Below are 17,924 nucleotides of genomic sequence, written 5' to 3'. Positions count from 1 at the left end.
GGGTCTATTTCTTGCAATGGGAATCAAAATGCTGAGTTTTCTTTTAAGAAAACAGTTTTAAGAGAACAGTTTTCTATACAGCTTGTCTGGGCACAACCACTTTCTCATTTTCCTTTGTTTCCTATTTAATGCCACTTGCAACCTTCTGACACCTGCATCAGATTCAGTTGTTCATTATATATCATTATCTTGCCCTTTGAAGCAAACAATCGGGGGAAAAACCTCCCCAAACTATATGTAAAATAAATAAATAAACCGGAAAGCTTATTTACATCTTAACCTTGGCAGATAGCTGTGACTTTCTGGGAAGCCAACAGCTTACTTTCCAGAGGTGCTTTGAAATCAATAGGAGCTGAAGGAACTCAGAATCTCTGGAAGTCAGTTTCCTGGTGTATATGTGATGACTAGGGACCTGCCTAAGTTGTAGCATGGCAAAAGGTTTTTCACGGCCTGCTTCTGGCGCGCACAGCCAATTTCACAGACGTTTCGTGAGAGCCCCACCCATTGCCACTGATTGGTGGAAGGTGCCGTAACTCAGTCTGTCACTACTGCTTTTTTTGTCACCCCCGTCACCCCTGATTGGTGGAGAGCACCTTCACTCAGTTTATGTCACTACTGTTTTTTTTGTTTGATTTAGCAGGAAATTGCTGTCAATGCCAGTTTTCATGGCTATCATGGACAATGCTGTTTTTTTTGTGGTTTCCACAAAACGTGCAAAACCACGATTTAGGTAGATCCCTAGTGAAGGGTAAAATAGGTTCCTTTGTCTCATTGCCTATTTTTGTCTCATTCTAGGACCATTGCCTTCATTGTTCTGTTCTCTCAGTATCTGAAAAATGTGCCTATGCCACTGCCGGCCTACCAGCGAGCCAAGAAATGCTACTTCTCTAGGATCTACCTCTTCCAGATCTTCCCAGTGAGTTATAGCTTCTGGGCTTGTATGACCAGACAATCCACTCTAGTAGGAACAAACTAAAACAGCTTCAGTTTACTCGTGCAAAAAATCCTATTTCCATGAATTTACATAGGAGTCAGTAGGTTTACTTGTGTGAGTGACTACTCCCCAGTGTGAGAGACCTTCACAATATGGCTTGTACTGTATTTTTCCCTCTGTTTTGCTGTTAGAAATTCACTGCTGTGTTAGAAATGCCCCAAAGGGCAGGTATTTCTAGCCTGCCCATGCTAGTACATGGAGGTAGGCTATCTTTAAAATCCAGCACAATGAAAACAGGTGCCTCCTGCTTCTGGACTCTGGATAGCTGGTTTCCATTCTGCAATGGAGTCTGAATGCTCATACACATTTTATACCAAGCCTGTGTAATATCACAATGAACTCCAGTGCAAGTAAAGATTCTGGGAGTTTTTTTTCCAAGATGCTGATAGTAAGAAGGGCTAATAAGCCCTTGTCGGTATTCTCCAGTGAATTCACACACAGACACGTCCAGAAAAACTGTCTGGATAACAGGAGCACTAATTTGTCCAACGAGGCTTCTAACAAGGTCATGTGTCCACTTGAACCTACATGGCCTGTCAGGCCAGCATGGGTAAGATAAGGCTGATTTCAGTAGCAAACAGAACACAAGAGAATAATGAGGCTAGCATCATGTCCAGCTATCTTTGATTCCTAGCCTGAATGATCAGGGACCCATTTGCACCTATGCTGACTGGAGGTTGCTTTCAGACCAAATCTAGAATGTAGCTCTTAAATTGTGCCTCTGAAGCCATAGCAAGATGCCTTAAATGTTCTGCCATAAGGTTTCTAATTTAATGGAGCTGAGGCAGTGATCTATCACCTTCATGTTATATAACAAAGTAAACTGAAAAAAACCTGCACTTTCAGAATGCAATGGAGGCTCATTCATCTGTACTGCACAAGGCAGAGTGTTGATCTACTGGAAAAGACCATAGCTAATTAGCATCCTTTTCTTATGTGACTGGATATAGGTACTTCTTGGTCTCTCCCTCACGTGGCTGATGTGCTTTGTGTTCACTGTGACCAATGTCTTTCCCTCGAACCCTGAAGCTTATGGTTATTTGGCTCGGACTGACATCAAAGGGGACGTTTTGTCCCAAGCCCCCTGGTTCCGGTTCCCTTATCCAGGTATGGTTAGAAGTTTCATGATCCAGATTATTTAGTGCTCCTTCTCCTTGTTTTTCCCAATGTCAGTTTGTGTGTGTGCATGTGGCGATTCTGCTATTAATGATCATGAATGATGGTGCGGGGGCATGAAAGACCACTGAGCAACCCAAATTGGCATGCTCAGACTGGACTAAGTAAAAAGCACTCAGGAAAAAGACCAAGTAAAAAGCAAATAATGGCAAATGTGATTGGTGATTTACTTCAATGGATTTCACAGGAAGCCTAGCCCTAGCTATCTAAATTTTGCTTTTTATTTGCAGGCCAATGGGGTGTTCCAACAATCAGCTTGGCTGGAGTATTTGGGTTCATAGCTGGAGTGATTTCCTCCATGCTGGAGTCAGTGGGGGATTACTATGCCTGTGCCCGACTCTCTGGAGCCCCACCCCCTCCAAAGCATGCTATCAATCGTGGGATTGGAGTGGAAGGAATTGGTAGTCTTCTGGCTGGGGCCTGGGGTACAGGGAATGGCACCACTTCTTACAGTGAAAACGTTGGAGCTCTGGGAATCACTCGGGTAAGGTTTATATCTGTACCTTCAGCTGGTAGTTATAGGACACTGGGTTGTCAGCAGTGTTGAAAAATTCTCTCTTTGTATCTGTCTTGGTTTTGTTAGACTTGCGCTTATAAACATGCTATGCCCGTTTAAAAAAACATCTTCTGCTGGTCTATATGTAGTGGCCTTTACCCACTTCCTCATGGATACATGGCCACTTCACAAAAAAAAATACATTTGCTAGGAGTTGGGACCTGGCACAAGTTTCAGCAGGTCCAGGAATCGACAGGGTCATTCAAACCAAACTACCGGTTCTTCTCTGAAGGCAGTTGCTTCGTTATGAAGTGTGGGAGAGGTATATTGGTTGTGTATGTGAGAAGCTTGCATAGTCATTGGTCATCAATGATCAGGAATATCCAGTGTAGATTCAAGAAGGGCAAGTTCTGTCTAACAACTTTCTGCTGCAACAAGGTGACAGGCTCTGTGGGTTGAGGGACAGCAATGGATGTGATACACCTTGATTTAATAAGGCTTTTGATGCCATCTCCATGACATTCTCATTAATAAGATGAGAAAATACAGACTAGATCAGGACTATCTAACTTGCAGGACATAGGGTGCATGCAGCTTGCAAGGAGTTAATTTGCAACCCCTTTTCCCTTCCCCATTCCACCCCCAGGCTTCCGACTGTCCATCTCTTCTCCTACTGCTCCAGCTGCAGCAGTAGCTGGGCTCCCCTTCCCCCTTCCAGTGTCCATTTCCTGCTGCTGCCCTAGGGGGCAAGGTGGAACCAGCACAGCATAGCCCACAGGGCTGGGGAGCCTGCAGCTGTGGGTGCCTGCATGGCACAGTGCAGCAGGGATCCCAGAGCTATGAAACTGGGATTGGGGGCCGGGGCATCCAAGTGGTGCAGTGCAGTGGGGGGTGATGATAGTGTGGTGCAGAAGCAGGGATAACTGTGGTGTGTGGCCCAGGGGGACCTGTGGCCCATGCTGGTGTGGCCCATAGGGCTTGCAGCCACCAGCTGCTTAGATGTTGGACATCCCTGGACTAGATGAAATTACTGTAAGGTGGATACTTAACTGATTGGATTATTGTGTTCATTTGTTCAATTCGTTGACTAGTCATCAACAGCTTGGTGTCTAGCTGTTAGTTAGAATTAATGAGGTTCCCCAGGGCTCTGTCCTAGGTCTGGTATTGTTTAATATCATCATTAGTGATTTGGATCATGGATTTGAGTGTGCATTTAGCAGATTTGCAGATGACACCAAGATGGGTGTAGTTGCAGACGCTCTGGAGAGTAGGGCTGGGATCTAGAACGACCAGGATAAAGTAGAGAAATGATTCAAAATCAATCAAATTAAATTTAACAAGGATAGATGCAAAGTCCTGCACCTAGGATAGAACAATTGGATGCACAAATACAGATTGAGTTATGATTGGGTAGGATGCAGTACTGCAGAAAAGGACCCAAGGAGTACAGTGAACTATAAGCCAAATATGAGCTACCAGCAGAGTTTGAATTACACTTTGACTCTTGGGGGGTCTGCAAAAAAAAATTGGGCTGCTTATCACAATGCCCTAATAAAATCAGAGACACCCCCCCCAGTTTATGATTTTCAAGTCTTCCAGGAGGGCTCTTGTCTCTTATGGGGGTGGGGGCTCAGCTCCCCTGAGCTCCCCTGTAATTCAAACCCTAGCCAACAGTAATCTCTTGATGATAAAAAGCCAATAACATATTGGGCAATAACACAGCACTTATTAACAAGAGTTTCAACTGCAAATCAACAGAAGTGATCCTTCCACTCTTTTGGGCACTGATAAGGTCTCGCCTGGAATTACTGTGTCCAGTTTTGGGCCCTGCACTTCACTCTTTTTAGTTTGCCCACATTTTTCTTGAAGTGGAGAATGACAAAAATGATTAGAAGTGTGGGAAACATGATTTATGAGGAAAGGCTGAAAGACCTTGGATTATTTAGTCTGGAGAAAAGGAGACTGAGAAAGGGATTTGATAATAATCTTAGTTTCATAGTGCTTAGGGTCAGAAGGGACCTAAACGGATCATCAGGTCCGACCCCCTGCCTCGGGCAGGAACGAGTGCCGGGGTCATAACACCACAGCCAAATATCTGTCCAGCCTCTTCTTGAAGACCCCCCAAGGTAGGAGAGAGTACTACCTCCCTTGGGATCCCATTCCAGAGCCTGGTAGCCCTAACTGTAAAGTAATGTCTCCTGATGTCCAGCCTGAACCTTCTCACTAACAATTTGTGGCCTTTATTCCTAGTAACCCCCAGTGGTGCTCGGGGGAACAGAGCACCTATTTTTCTCTGGTCCCCGCCGGTGAGTTGTAGATGGCCACCAGATCCCCTCTCAGTCTTCTCTTGTGTAGGCTGAATAGATTCAGGCCCTTTAGTCTACCTTCATAGGGCCTGGTCTGCTGCCCCCTGACCATGCGAGCAGTCTTCCTCTGGACCCTTTCAGTGCTAGCCACATCCCTCTTGAAGTGCAGCACCCAGAACTGGACACAGTACTCCAACTGCAGCCTGACCAATGCCGCATAGAGGGGGAGGATCACCTTCCCTGAACCTGTTTGTGATGCATCTGTAGATGTACGACAAGGTGCGGTTAGCCTTACTTACTGACCGCTTCCTTGCATTGGCAGCTCATGTCCATCCAGGAGTCAACAACGACTCTAAGATCCCTCTCAACCACTGTGTTGTTGAGCAGGGGTGTTCCCCAGCCTATAGGTGTGTTGCAGGTTCCTTCTCCCTAGATGCAGCACCTTGCACTTGTCTGCATTGAATTCCATCCTATTCTCATCTGCCCACCTCTGTAACCTGTCTAGATCTAGCTGGATTCTGTCTCTCCTCTCCAGTGTGCTCAAGTCACCCCACAACTTGGTGTCGTCAGTGAATCTGGACAGCGTGCTTTCCACACCCACATTCAGATCGCTGATAAAGATGTTGAACAGTACAAATATCAGGACAGAGCCCTGGGGGACTCCACTGCCCGCATCCCCCCAGGTCAAAAACAACCCACTCTGGGTGTGACCATCTAGCCAACTTGCCACCCATCTGACTGTGTAGTCATCAGTGCCGCAGTCACTTAGTTTTTTTAGGAGAATGTGATGGGAAACAGTGTCAAAGGCCTTCTTAAAGTCCAGGAACACGACATCCACCTCGACACCCTCGTCCAGGGACTTTGTGACCTGATCATAAAAGGAAACCAAGTTAGTTGGGCAGGATCTGCCCTCAATGAACCCATGTTGGTTGCCCCTGAGCATTACCTTCCCTGCTGGGCCCTTGCATACGTGCTCCTTGATAATTTTCTCAAAGGTCTTCCCAAGGACCGAGGTAAGACTGACTGGCCTATAATTGCCAGGGTCCTCCTTTCTCCCCTTCTTGTAAATGGGGACCACATTGGCCCTTTTCCAATCCTCTGGTACCTGGCCAGAGCCCCACAAGCACTCATACAGCCATGGGGTAGCTTCAAATACCTGAATTGTCATTATGCAGAGAATGGGAGACAGGTTATTCTCTGTGGCTGTAGGGGACAGTGTGCACATCTTCATGAGATGCTTGTTGTTGAGCTGCCTAATTAGCTCCTCAGTAAAGTCTCAATGTCTCCATGCACAGCCCTATTAGGCTTCAGGAAACTAACTCCACAACAGGTTAGTACTTGTAAATACAAGTTCTATCCCGTGGCGGTGTTCTTTAGTGTGCAGCAATGCATATGTAGACACCGATGGGGCTGGCTGGGGCATGAGGGTGCTTCAGTGCAGGGCTGCCTGCCAACTAGCCCCATGCTTGGAGCACCCTTGTGCCTCAGCCAGACCCTCCACAGCAAATTGAGCTGGGTGGAAGCAGCTCTTGGCTGGCAGACTAATCCCCGGGGCCCCCTGCGAGCTGGGGCTGCTTTGACCCAGCTCAATGTGTTGCGGTCCCTGGTGCATGTGAAGACATGATGCCTGGGAGCAGTAAACTCTGGCACAATATGCACTGGAATTACTGCTTCGCATTAATTGCATGTGTAGATGCCTCCAGTGCTACCTAAACTTAGTATTAGAATTCAGGTGGTAGCACTGAAGTCATGAATGACTTGGACAAGAATAGTACGTTCTCTGAAGAGTGTGTTTATTGAGTACAGCAATTTACCATTTTAAGTATAAGACAAAGAAACAACAGAAAACTTTGCCTAGGTTAATGCGCAACAGAAACTTTGCATAAATCTTACATAGTCCCGAAGATGGAGCATTTTGCTGCAGCTGGCCAGGCATTCAGGAGTCTTTGGGGTCCTCAGTTCTTCTTGGCAGGTGGGGCGGGGTTCCTCAGTTATCAATTTTGTTTGCTCTTTTATGGGAGATCTGCCCCCCTTGGTTGCCTTGACGACTGCACATCTTTTGTTGTTCTCAGTATGTTTGTCTGGCGGTTTTGTAGAGTCCCTGGTTTTCACAGGTTTTATCATGTTTATGGTATGGGTGGCACTGTTTACAGAGTGCCTACTGCCCCCTTTGAAATCTAATCTGTTGTAGCCCCCCTGCTACCTTAGGTTACATAGGTTATCTACTCAACATCTTTTTCTATCAGCTACAGAATTAAAAGGCCCAAAACTGTTGGGACTATGTCATACATTTGCCAACAAACAGGACTAGGGGCAATGATGTTGAAGATTAGGAAGAACTTTCTCACAGCGATCAAGCACTGGAACAGGCTATCCAGAGAAATTGTGGAACCTCTAGAGGTAGCCAGACACTTGGAGATTTTCAAGAGCAGGTAGACTAACATTTGACAGAGATGGTTTAGTCAAAGATGATCCTGTCCTTAGGACGGGCTTGATGATCTCCTGAAGCCCCTGATAGCCCTACTTTTTTTTATAATTCTATGATGTAGCCCATTATGCACCCATCTTACAGTGTATTAAGCTGGTTTGTCTTTCATTATTCTGTATTTCCCAAGTGAGAATGTCATGGTATACAGTATCAAAAGCTTTGCTAAAGTTCAGGTGTATTCCATTCACTGCTCTACTCCCATTTGTTACTTTATCATGCAAGGAAATCAGGTTTTTAAGTCTGACTTGCTGTTGACAAACTGGGTTTCCTTTTTCCTTCCCCCCCATCCCCCCAATCCTCCCATATCGTTATTGCATCATTTACTAAATTACAGTAGAGGCTTTGGAATCAAGCACTCACAATTGTGCTACCAGTGAATAAGATAGCTTATCTCTGGTGCTGGCTTCATGTACGGAATAATTTATCACTTCAATAGATTGTAAATTGTAGCTTTCATCATAATGGTAGAACAGATTAATATTTTGTCCTTAAGATATATCTTTGGTGGAAAGAGCATTGAGGCTTTAAGGCCAAGTGGAGAGATCACCCTGTGAGACAAACAGAAACATATGGATCATTTTCTTTTGAAACATTTCCCCAGATCCAATTAATTAGTTTTTTCCAAAGATGCTAATAAAAGGGATCATAATGGTTCATGAAACTGGCTTTGTTGAAAATATTGGCAAAAAGCCCTTGCCTGAAACATGAAATTCTTCAGATATTTCCAGGGGAGGATTAACATAATTAATTGAATTATAAAATATCAACAGGGGATTATAGAATTCCTCTGTATAAGACATACACTTTGCAGATCTCGGTAAGGTTCCCTAAAATGTCACGTTTCCATGTTACAACATACTTTCACTCCATTTTGTTTATGGGGGCTTTCTTTTCTTTTTTTGTGCCCCAAACTGTAAACACCTTTTGAATTTTTTCAGTCGTCTTCTGCTGCTTTTGTTTCTCATTCCTGTTCAGATAACTGGCATATGTGAATGAGAGGAGGTTGCAGTGCTTCAGAATACTCCTTGTGGTACTGCCTCATTATGGAAGCCCTCTGATAGAAAGCTGTCTTCTTTGATTAATGTATTAAGGGCAGTGGTGTAGGTGGGCCATGGTGCATATGGGCAAATCAAAATTCCCCCCAAGTCAGTGCAGATGGGGTTTTTTTGTAAATATATATAAGGTTATATATATATATACTCTGAGTATCACTCCACAAAGAAAACCTTAACCCATTACAAACCCTGCACCTGTACCAGGCCATCAGAACCCATTACAATATCTGCATCACCTGCTACACACACAAGCAAATTCTGGTCTCTCAGACCAGGCAACCCTTTCCTTTCCTACCCACCCTGCTTGCGGGGTCACATACTCAGTTCACCTGTTTTCTATGTTGCTCCTGCTCCCGCTGGAGGACCCGCTGCTGCTGTCACTGTCCTCAGTTCCACTTGTCTCTTCCTCTTCCTTGCAGTTACCGCCCCCTCCTCCGCTTGGGGGAAGTTGGAAGGTCCTGTGCCACATGTCTCTGTGCCAGGTAACTTTGGCCACATCCTCCACTACCAATTTCTGGTAGTAGGTCTGGAGTTCGCTCAGAGCCATTTTCACACAACCTCTACTACCTCATTGCAGATGTGATCATTTAGCTTCAGAGGGAAGGGAATTGAACACCTGGTTTGAAATCGGTACTTAACACAGACTCTGGTGAGATTGGACTCAGGCCTGTTAAGATGATACTTCGAGCACCAGGTGCAACTCTTTCCAGGTGTTTGGAACCCTAGCAAGCACCCCCCACCACAGGCTAATCAGCCCTTGGCAGTACGCTAAGCTGGATATGCCTATAGGTATCCTGATTGCCTAGCAAGTCCCTTGTTTAAGCACAGCTGTGGCAACTGACCACAGGCTCCTTAACTCTCTTCTGAGTTTGCCTTACCTCAAGCTCTTGTCTTGTCCCTGTCCTCTGCTTTTGCTTCCAACCCTTTGGCCAGCTCTTTACTTTAGACTTCCAGCTTGAGCTTGCTCTTTTTGATGATGGCCTTAACCTCTGGGCTAGATTGTTTATGCCCTGGTTCTATTACACCTGGAGTTTTTGGACTGGCAAAGCCATTTAGACAGTTTGTTAACACTTTAGTTTAATGGTTAACTTTCTGTGCCCAGTGGAGCTCTAACGTTAACAAATACACAGTAAGTGCCTGGCAATGGCAGGGTACTGATTGGATAAAGGATGATGTAGGATGAAATATGAGCATGAATCCACCATTGTTTTCAGTTCAGGTTGTGCAACTGTTATGCAACTTTCTCTGGCAGTCCAGGCGTTCATTGAGGGGATTATCTGCCTTGTGGTTACTGCAGGTTAAAGGTCTGCACATGGAAGTTACTGTAAATTCAAACCCTACTTTAGTTCTTAGTAACTCTAACTTGTACCCTTGCTCTTCACTTACAATGTTCCGATCAGAAGCAGAGAGTTTACCAAGCCATTAAAAAGGAATCACAGGTATTTGAGCAATTTACTTCACATGTAAATCTGTGCAGGGCTTGACTCCACATGTCTAAAACCTGCCATCTGCTAGCTCTTTGTACAATGCTTAGTACAGTGATCTTGTTCTGTGCTCTTGAAACAGGTAGGAAGTAGAATGGTGATTGTTGCGGGTGGCTGCGTGATGCTTTTGACAGGAATATTTGGAAAGATTGGAGCCATGTTTGCCAGCATACCAACACCCGTGATTGGAGGAATGCTGATTGTGATGTTTGGGATCATCACTGCTGTGGGAATTTCCAATTTACAGGTAATGCACTTCTTACCATTAATAAATGTCCTGAAAGAAAATGTGGCCTGCGTTCAGATTCCCTATCAGTCTGGTTCCTGGCAAGGGTCTATATCACAAGGCGCCAAGGATGCCCATGCATGCAAATGCAGCTGTTTAGAAGTTGGACACACCTAAGCTTGTAATACTGAGTCCCAGTACCTGTCACAGGTTGCATGGGTGCATGTGTTTCTGTAGCCATGTGCTTGCACATACAAGCATTTCTCCTCGGGACCAGCCAGCCCATAGCTTTTAATCGTTTTGAGCCGCATGCGTTAACATATGCAATTTCTCTCTACAGTATGCAGACATGAACTCCTCAAGGAACCTGTTTATCTTTGGGTTCGCTATATTTGCAGGTCTGACCATTCCTAACTGGGTAAAGACACGTTCTCAAGTGCTAGAAACAGGTGAGAGATAATAGCATGGAATTCGTTATAAGCCGTTTGTTTGGTAGGAAATGGAAGCATAGATTAATAGAGATATTGTGTGAAATGTAGCCTGTGGACATTATAAATAAAATCCCCAAAAGTTTTCTTTTGACTGGTACTTCTTCCTTCTGGATGTGTTAGCATTATAAAGCACCCGTAAGACGAGGAATTTTTTTTTGTTATTAAATAAACAAATGGTTGAAAACATGATTTACAGTTCTATGGATGCAGCTTATTTTTGTATATTCCAGTATAAGGTGCTACTGGCAAAAAAACGAGTTCCATGTTACCAGAGTTGAACCATGACTGGAGTGTGTGGTGTCCTTAATGTTGGTGTTCAATAAAATATTAGGTTTGAAGAATAAAGGACCTATGATTCTCCTGCTAATTAAATCAGGGTAGCTGCATGGAAGTCCCATGTCTTTGAACTCTTAGGCTGTTCATCATGTTTGCTGAAGTTAATGTCTCTGCCCCAAAGATTCTTTCTATGCATCTGTTAGTCCCCTTTCTTGCTTTGGTTACTACATAAATTAATAAAAATGTGGAATAAAGATGACCCACATTAGGCAGCAGGATAATTCAATTTATGTTGTCAGGTAGTGATCCATCATGGAGTATGGTTCTTTCTTACTGCTTCTGAGCTGCAGGTCTCTCTTTGGCAAGGTGATGTGACTTGTGGCAGATGCTCATTGCTTCTTCCCTGGTCAAATGTGTGTCTCGGCATCACTGACTGAAGCTTTATTTTTTCTTTTAGGAATCATACAGCTAGACCAAGTAATCCAGGTGCTTCTCACGACTGGCATGTTTGTGGGTGGATTTCTGGGGTTTGTCCTTGATAATACTATTCCAGGTATGATTGGCTTAAACAGTTGAATCAACTAGGCTGTTCCTCTCCAGAATTTATTTACTAATCTCCCTTTCCAACCAGTAACAATTCAGCTCCTCTAGTGGAAGCAGCAACAGGAGAGCTAGTGTAGGTGTAGCCCTGTCATTGCTAGCAGTTTAAGTGCTGTGTCATTCAACTCATTGCAGGTGACAATTAAAATTAGAGATAGTGGGGAATGTTCTAACAAATTGGTTTCTTGTTGGGAACTGCTAATTCCTTAAAACAGAAATGCTTTGTACAGCAATATCAACCTCAATAAAACTTGAACTGGGAAGGGCTCCTCATGTCTACCATGCAATTTTTTGTCAAAACAAGAGCGAGAGAAAGAAGGGAAGGAACAATGGTCCTTGGGCATTCACCTGGCATGTGGGAGACCTTCACTCAATTCTCACTCCAAATCGGACAGAGCAGGGCTCTTTGCAATTTTGAGATGAGTCTCTTTCATTCTCTCCCGTGGTAGATTTTCACTGAAAAATCTTGAAAAGTGTTGGTTTTGTCCTGATGTAGGAAAGGGGAAAAAATAACCTCTTGCAAAATTTCATAGGATACGAAAGCTCTAATTTTTAAGTCTTTTGTATACACTAGGATTTTTACTGTTGAAGCAAAGCTGGTGGTAGCAATGTGGGAAATAGGAAAAAATAAAGCCTACTGTAAACAAAGCCTTTCGTGGATGATCTCTGGAGAACTACTATGTAGTATCTGCTGCTGGTACTACTAGTGGGAACAAGGCTTCTCTTTTATCACGCTTGGGGGAACTGGGAGTATGAAGAAGGAGCAAAGTTGCACTTGGGTTACTTCTCATAGCAGAAAGGCAGGCCTGTATTTTCAAATAGTGTTTTAACTGTACTCAGTGGGCAGAATCCTATTTCACTTTATATGCCTAAATATCAGTTACCCATCTTCAAGAACAGGGCTGAAGAAGAGTCTGCTTAGTGACTAACCTGTGACTGGTAAATGGAGCATTGTTCTGGGAAGCAGACTGAAACCTGTTCTGGATGAGGGGATTTAATATCTGCTGCTGGTACTGCTAGCAGGAACCAAGGCTTCTGGTTTTTATCAGGTTTGGGGAAACTGGGACCCATCTCCTACATCTTGGGTGAGGGCTCTAATGGTAGGATGCTGAGTTAAAATATGGGGGTGGGGGGTACTCAGCCTTATTTCTGAGTGGCTTGCAGGACCATTTTATTTCAGTAGGGGGTGAAACAGAGTCCAGAATGGTATGTAAATGCCCAAAATAGCACTTATATATATGAGTAACAACCATTTAGGTGTGTCGTGTGAAATGGGATTCTCCCCAATGTGCCACTAGTGCATTATTTCCCAAACTGTTGTCTGTGGACCATTGGTGGCCCATTAAAACATGGTAAATTGCCCACGATTATACTGGTGTCAGTGTGCTTTTAAAGTGTTTTTAATTGAAAAAAAATGATGTCAAGGGTGCAAGACTGGCAGTGGTCTGTGGGTCCCAAAATTTGATGGAGCTGTAATCAGGAGAGATTCATGCTTGTAACACTGTTGCATCAAGCAGAATATATTCAATAGTTTCTTTTTGTTGAGGGCTTTCTACTAAAAAAGGATAAAGAGGAGATGAGGATCAATAGATCACATTATATTACTCCACTGAAAGGGTGGCTGTACTGAGGGTAGTCTAGTACCAGCACTATATATGAAGTATGCTGAGTAACTTTATATGCCCACAGGTGCAGACACATGACAAATTTACTAATTTGACTTTACCCAGAGGTAAAAGTCAAGCAGACACATGATATACAGTCTTCCACCAAAGTTACTCAACTCTAGAGTGAGGGTATTCCTTAGAAAGAGCGGAGTAGTTATAGATGAGGGTAAATTACACAGTTTGCATGTCTGCTTCCATAGTCAGATTCATCCTTGGGTAGCTGTTTGCTTAATGCAAATCGGCTCCCTTGACCCCTAGGCTAAGTACAGGCAATCAAAAAGCCCGAAGCTGAATCGATTCAATCTTCGCAGTTTAGTCTAAGCTGTGTAAATTGTACCAATAAGCATGTGAACACATTCACTTTTGATTCTGGAAATGCAGCTACATGCTTACAGTGGCCCAAGCCAGAAGATCAGGGTGATGGTGTGTTATAGGGTGGGAGTGGTGTGGGAAGTTATAGCCACCACCCTGCTCATTTGGAGCAGACAGCTTGGGCCAAGACTAACCTGCCTAACCTGTGAATGGGAGTTTACAGGGGAGATGCAAAGCATCCTGGGATGCTGGGAGACTATGAGTTAACTTGAATCTGGAAGGGATCTGGGACAGAAGTTCAATAAATTGATTTAACCTAAATCTGGTCAGTTTAATTTAATCTAATTTAACATTAATTGTCTAATCTATTACTACGTCCCTCCAGGTTCATCTTAAACTGGTTTCAGCCATTTTGGAAGAAGTTGATGTGCACTGAATTTTTGTTGTGTTACAGATTTGAACTGGCTTCAGATCACTGATACCAGTTTGTGTGTAATTTCTGTTCCTAGCCCTAGTGGCCATATGCTGCAGTAGTACCTCCTGCCAGTACAGTGATTCTCAATGGGGGTGCTGTGATATCCCATTAGGGGTGCTGAGCTGCCTGTCCCTTGTGTGAGGTGGTAAATGCTCTCCTTTCCCTGTCTGGTGCCCTGTGTCTACCCCAGTTACTCAGTGGTGCTTGTGGCTGTTCTTCTGGGGACTGCTGCTGCCCTCCCCTGCCCCTCTCCCATCCCCCATGGCAGCCTATGTCAGCTGCCCCCATGCTCCAGCAGTGTGCTTTGCTGTGGGTAGGTGGACAGATGGGCAGACATGGGGCCACATTTTTGTAGCCTGACATGTCCCCTTTGATCCTCCCACACTCCTGGGATTGGCAAGCGGAGCCATGGGGGTGATCGCCAGTGTGAGGCATTGCAGGAGGAGCCTTGATGGTGAGGGCTGCCCTTCCCTTCTTAGACAAAGACCAAGGGTACTGAGGGGGAAGACAGTGAAAAGAGGAGGGCACAGCAGGGTTAGGTCCTGCTCCCACTGCTCTTACTTGGACCAGCCAAATTGGTGGTTCTTAACCTTTTTGACCTCAAAGCACCCCTCCATGTCTTTTCTGCATTTAGATCGTAGCTTGGTGATTCTCAACTGGAGTAGTGCAGAGTTCAGCAAAGTTATGGAAGGCATCTTGAGGTTAAAAAGGTTGAGCATCATTGTGCTAGTGGCTAGTTTGGGAGAACTGAGCATGTGTCCTTTCCTGAGTACAGAGGACAATCTCCGCGAAATTAGTAGTAACTGTGTTGCAGTACTGTGTGTGCAGTAACTGTGTTGTGTGTACACACCCTAAACTTGCATTGATGGTCTTTTAATTACTGTCCTCTCATGTCCTTTTGGTAGGAAGCAAAGAAGAGCGAGGAATCCTAGCCTGGAAGGAGTCCCATGGGGTGGAGTCTGCTGAGTCCCAGCTTCTTTCGGAAGTCTACAGCCTTCCATTTGGGATTGGCATGAAGTTCTGCACAGCCTCTTGGGTTCGGCACATCCCAGTGTGCCCCAAGAGGCCATCTGGATCCACAAGAAAGGAGGAGCCAAAAACTCTTGGAGAAGAGAACAGTGTCCCAACGGGCTCAGAACAAGATGCAGAGATGGGCATTGATACAAAGATATAAGCCTGTGGCTGGGAACTGAATTCACTCAGAATGGACGCCTAGCAGCTGTGATTGTACATGCCCTGATCTGAATAGGCCCAATAATGGGCAGTGATGTTAGAGGATGGAGCGGGGGAATAGTTGACAAGACCTGTGCTTTCTGTTTCTAGCTCTGCCACTAACTCATTGTGTGGCCATGAGTCAGCCACTTAACCTCTCTGTGCCTCAGCCTGTCCCACTGTAGCAAGTATAAATATTGATTGGAGGCACAGCCTAGGCAGAAGCTAAGTAACGCTCCTGAAGGGGACTTGATAACCCTTCCTACCTGGAACCTTGACAGCCCAGCGCATACACAGCAAAGACCCTTTCCCTCTCCTGTTGAATAGCTGCTCAGCTGGAGCTATGAGGTCTTCCTTCTGCTCCTAGCTAATTATTGGATGTGATATAGTGTACATGTAAGTTGGTGCTGGACCAGGATGACCAGGCTGATCTCTCTCAGTACTAGGCTCGGGGAATAGGGATGAAGGGAACGCTCTCTTCTCTGTGATCTCTCTGTGTGGGAAAAAGACAAGGGGCAGGGGAATTGGGAATGGGAATTCCAGCCTGGGGAGAGGAAGAGAAGAAAAAAAGGGTAAGGGAGAAGGTCAGTATTCTGATTAGATTTGAAAGGAATGCTACTCTGCACTGGTGAGGTCAGAAGCCCATGAGCAGTCAGAGTTAACCAAAGAGCCCCACAATCTCTGTGCCCCTACTTGAATTGTGACAAACGCTGAGAAACCCCCAAGCAGCCTTACGGTACCTGGGTTAGACAAGTGCAATAAAAGGCCAAGTATTCCTAACACGCTGTTTTATCAAAGGCATGCATTAAATGACAAAAACAGAGTTCTGTCTTTATCATTTTCTGTGAAGAGCCACTTTTGGCTTGGGGACTGCTGTCTAAATGAGTACTGCTGATTTCGAGGAAAGATGGCCTTGTGGCTGTGGGTAGGGAGGGACAAAGAATAACTTACCACAGTATATGAGAGGATTGGCTTTACTGTACTTCAGCTGCTCCTTGGAAGCTGCCTGTGTGCATATCTTACTTTGTGGTAAGGGAAATCTAAACTGTGGTAGCTTAGGTGTCTTTCATATGAAAGTTAAGTTGTGTCCTGGAATAACATAAATCACTGGGCTAGGGTTTAGAAGGTCTCCATTCAGTTCTTGATTTTGCTACTGGCTTTCTGTGTGCCTACGGGTAAATCACTAGTCTCTTTGTGTCCTGGTTCTCTAGCCACCAAGTGAGAAAACATTTTGTCTGTCTTGGGCTTTTGAAAGCTACCCTAATACAGATCCTTAATAAGAAGCTGATATCATCCCTTGACAAAACCAAGATACTAACACTATCCTCGGCAAACCACTGCTGTACCTACCCTGCATCCTCCAGTGACATACCTCTGTTCAACCTGTATTTAAACTCATTTAAATTAATGAGGGGACAGATTCACCTTGGATACTACGGAGCCCATTTAAAATATATCTGATAAGCAAAAATAAAGAGCACTTCTTGTGTGATGTGCAGAATTGGGCTGTAGAATTGGGCTCACACATATCTGAGGGTAAGTTTCTCTTTGATTTCCTGGTTGACATTACCAAATGTAGTGCACTGTCCCTGTTCTCTGGTTAGAGGAAAACTCTTTGAAAAGTTTAAGCTGGAACCAGATCATGTAGAGACAGATGCATGGGCTTGCTTTTGTGTTGTAACTAGTCCCTTTGACCAACATCTATTATTTCAGTGGGACCAGTCACAAATTGAACACTTGCCTGAGTCTTTCCACGATCGGGACCTAGGACTGTTACCTCTTAAGAACTGTCTTCCTCATGTTTTGTACAGCACTGAATATGGAGTACTTAAATAATGTGGAATGATTATTTTTTTGTACATGTCCTATGGTGTTTTCATCGAGAATAATCTTTCAAAGGATCTTTGCGTGCTGCTTTAGGGTTGGCTTTCACCACTGGCTAAGTTTTGTTTGTCCACAGGACTTTCAAACATCATTACATCCACTGCTTTCTTAAATTCCTGTCAGTTTGCTGGGGGGCTTGTTTTGATGGAATCCATCCTCAGCAAATATTTGTTGCCTCTGTATATGGTGGGAAAGTGAGAAGGGTTCAGTAGTACCTACTAGCATCATATAATTATGTAGGTTTTTATTATATTCAGTGCTAAAGTTGTCATTGCTGATGTCAGATGTGGCAGTGACGCACAATAAAACTTTATATAGAAAACTAAGTTATTCTTTCTGACACAGATGGCATATTTTTTAGGGGGGGAAGGATTTAAAATATATAGCAGAGTAATGATTGGGGGACTGCAGTCGAGTTAAGATTTCAAAATTATTTTAGTTGTAACTCATTTAACATGCTCTTAATATTTTAGCTCTCCTTTACTTCCTGTCCTACAGTTGTGGTCTAGTGTTTCTGTGTAACATGTTCTTCTTGTGTCTTCATTTCAATAGTAGTTATATATACCAGTAGAATGAGTGTGTGTGTGTGTGTGTGTGTGTGTGTGTGTGTGTGTATACACATACATACATACATACATACACACCAGTAGTAATATATACCATATATACCAGTAGTGTGTGTGTGTGTGTGTATAGTGTGTGTGTGTGTGTGTGTGTGTACACACGCACACGCACACCAGTAGTGTGTGTATATTTATATATACCATATATACCAGATTTGT

At 44.2% G+C, this 17,924-nt stretch overlaps 1 protein-coding gene across 1 annotated transcript in view; it reads left to right on the top strand.

The window, feature by feature from the left end:
* LOC102378055 (solute carrier family 23 member 1-like) overlaps positions 1-15,618 on the top strand; it is a 36,846-nt gene extending 21,228 nt beyond the window's left edge. The window contains exons 6-12 of the mRNA XM_006024231.2: positions 796-916; positions 1,945-2,101; positions 2,401-2,654; positions 10,082-10,246; positions 10,566-10,674; positions 11,450-11,545; positions 14,952-15,618. Of these exons, the coding sequence (XP_006024293.2) occupies positions 796-916; positions 1,945-2,101; positions 2,401-2,654; positions 10,082-10,246; positions 10,566-10,674; positions 11,450-11,545; positions 14,952-15,220 (1,171 nt within the window). The 3' untranslated portion in view covers positions 15,221-15,618. The remainder of the gene's footprint in view (positions 1-795; positions 917-1,944; positions 2,102-2,400; positions 2,655-10,081; positions 10,247-10,565; positions 10,675-11,449; positions 11,546-14,951) is intronic.
* The last annotated feature ends 2,306 nt before the right edge of the window (positions 15,619-17,924 follow it).

Source organism: Alligator sinensis, unplaced genomic scaffold (assembly GCF_000455745.1).
Source record: "Alligator sinensis unplaced genomic scaffold, ASM45574v1 scaffold166_1, whole genome shotgun sequence".
Classification (NCBI taxonomy): Eukaryota; Metazoa; Chordata; order Crocodylia; family Alligatoridae; genus Alligator; species Alligator sinensis.
The sequence above is the reverse complement of the archived record's forward strand: the minus strand, read 5'-3'. Positions and strand labels throughout refer to the sequence as shown.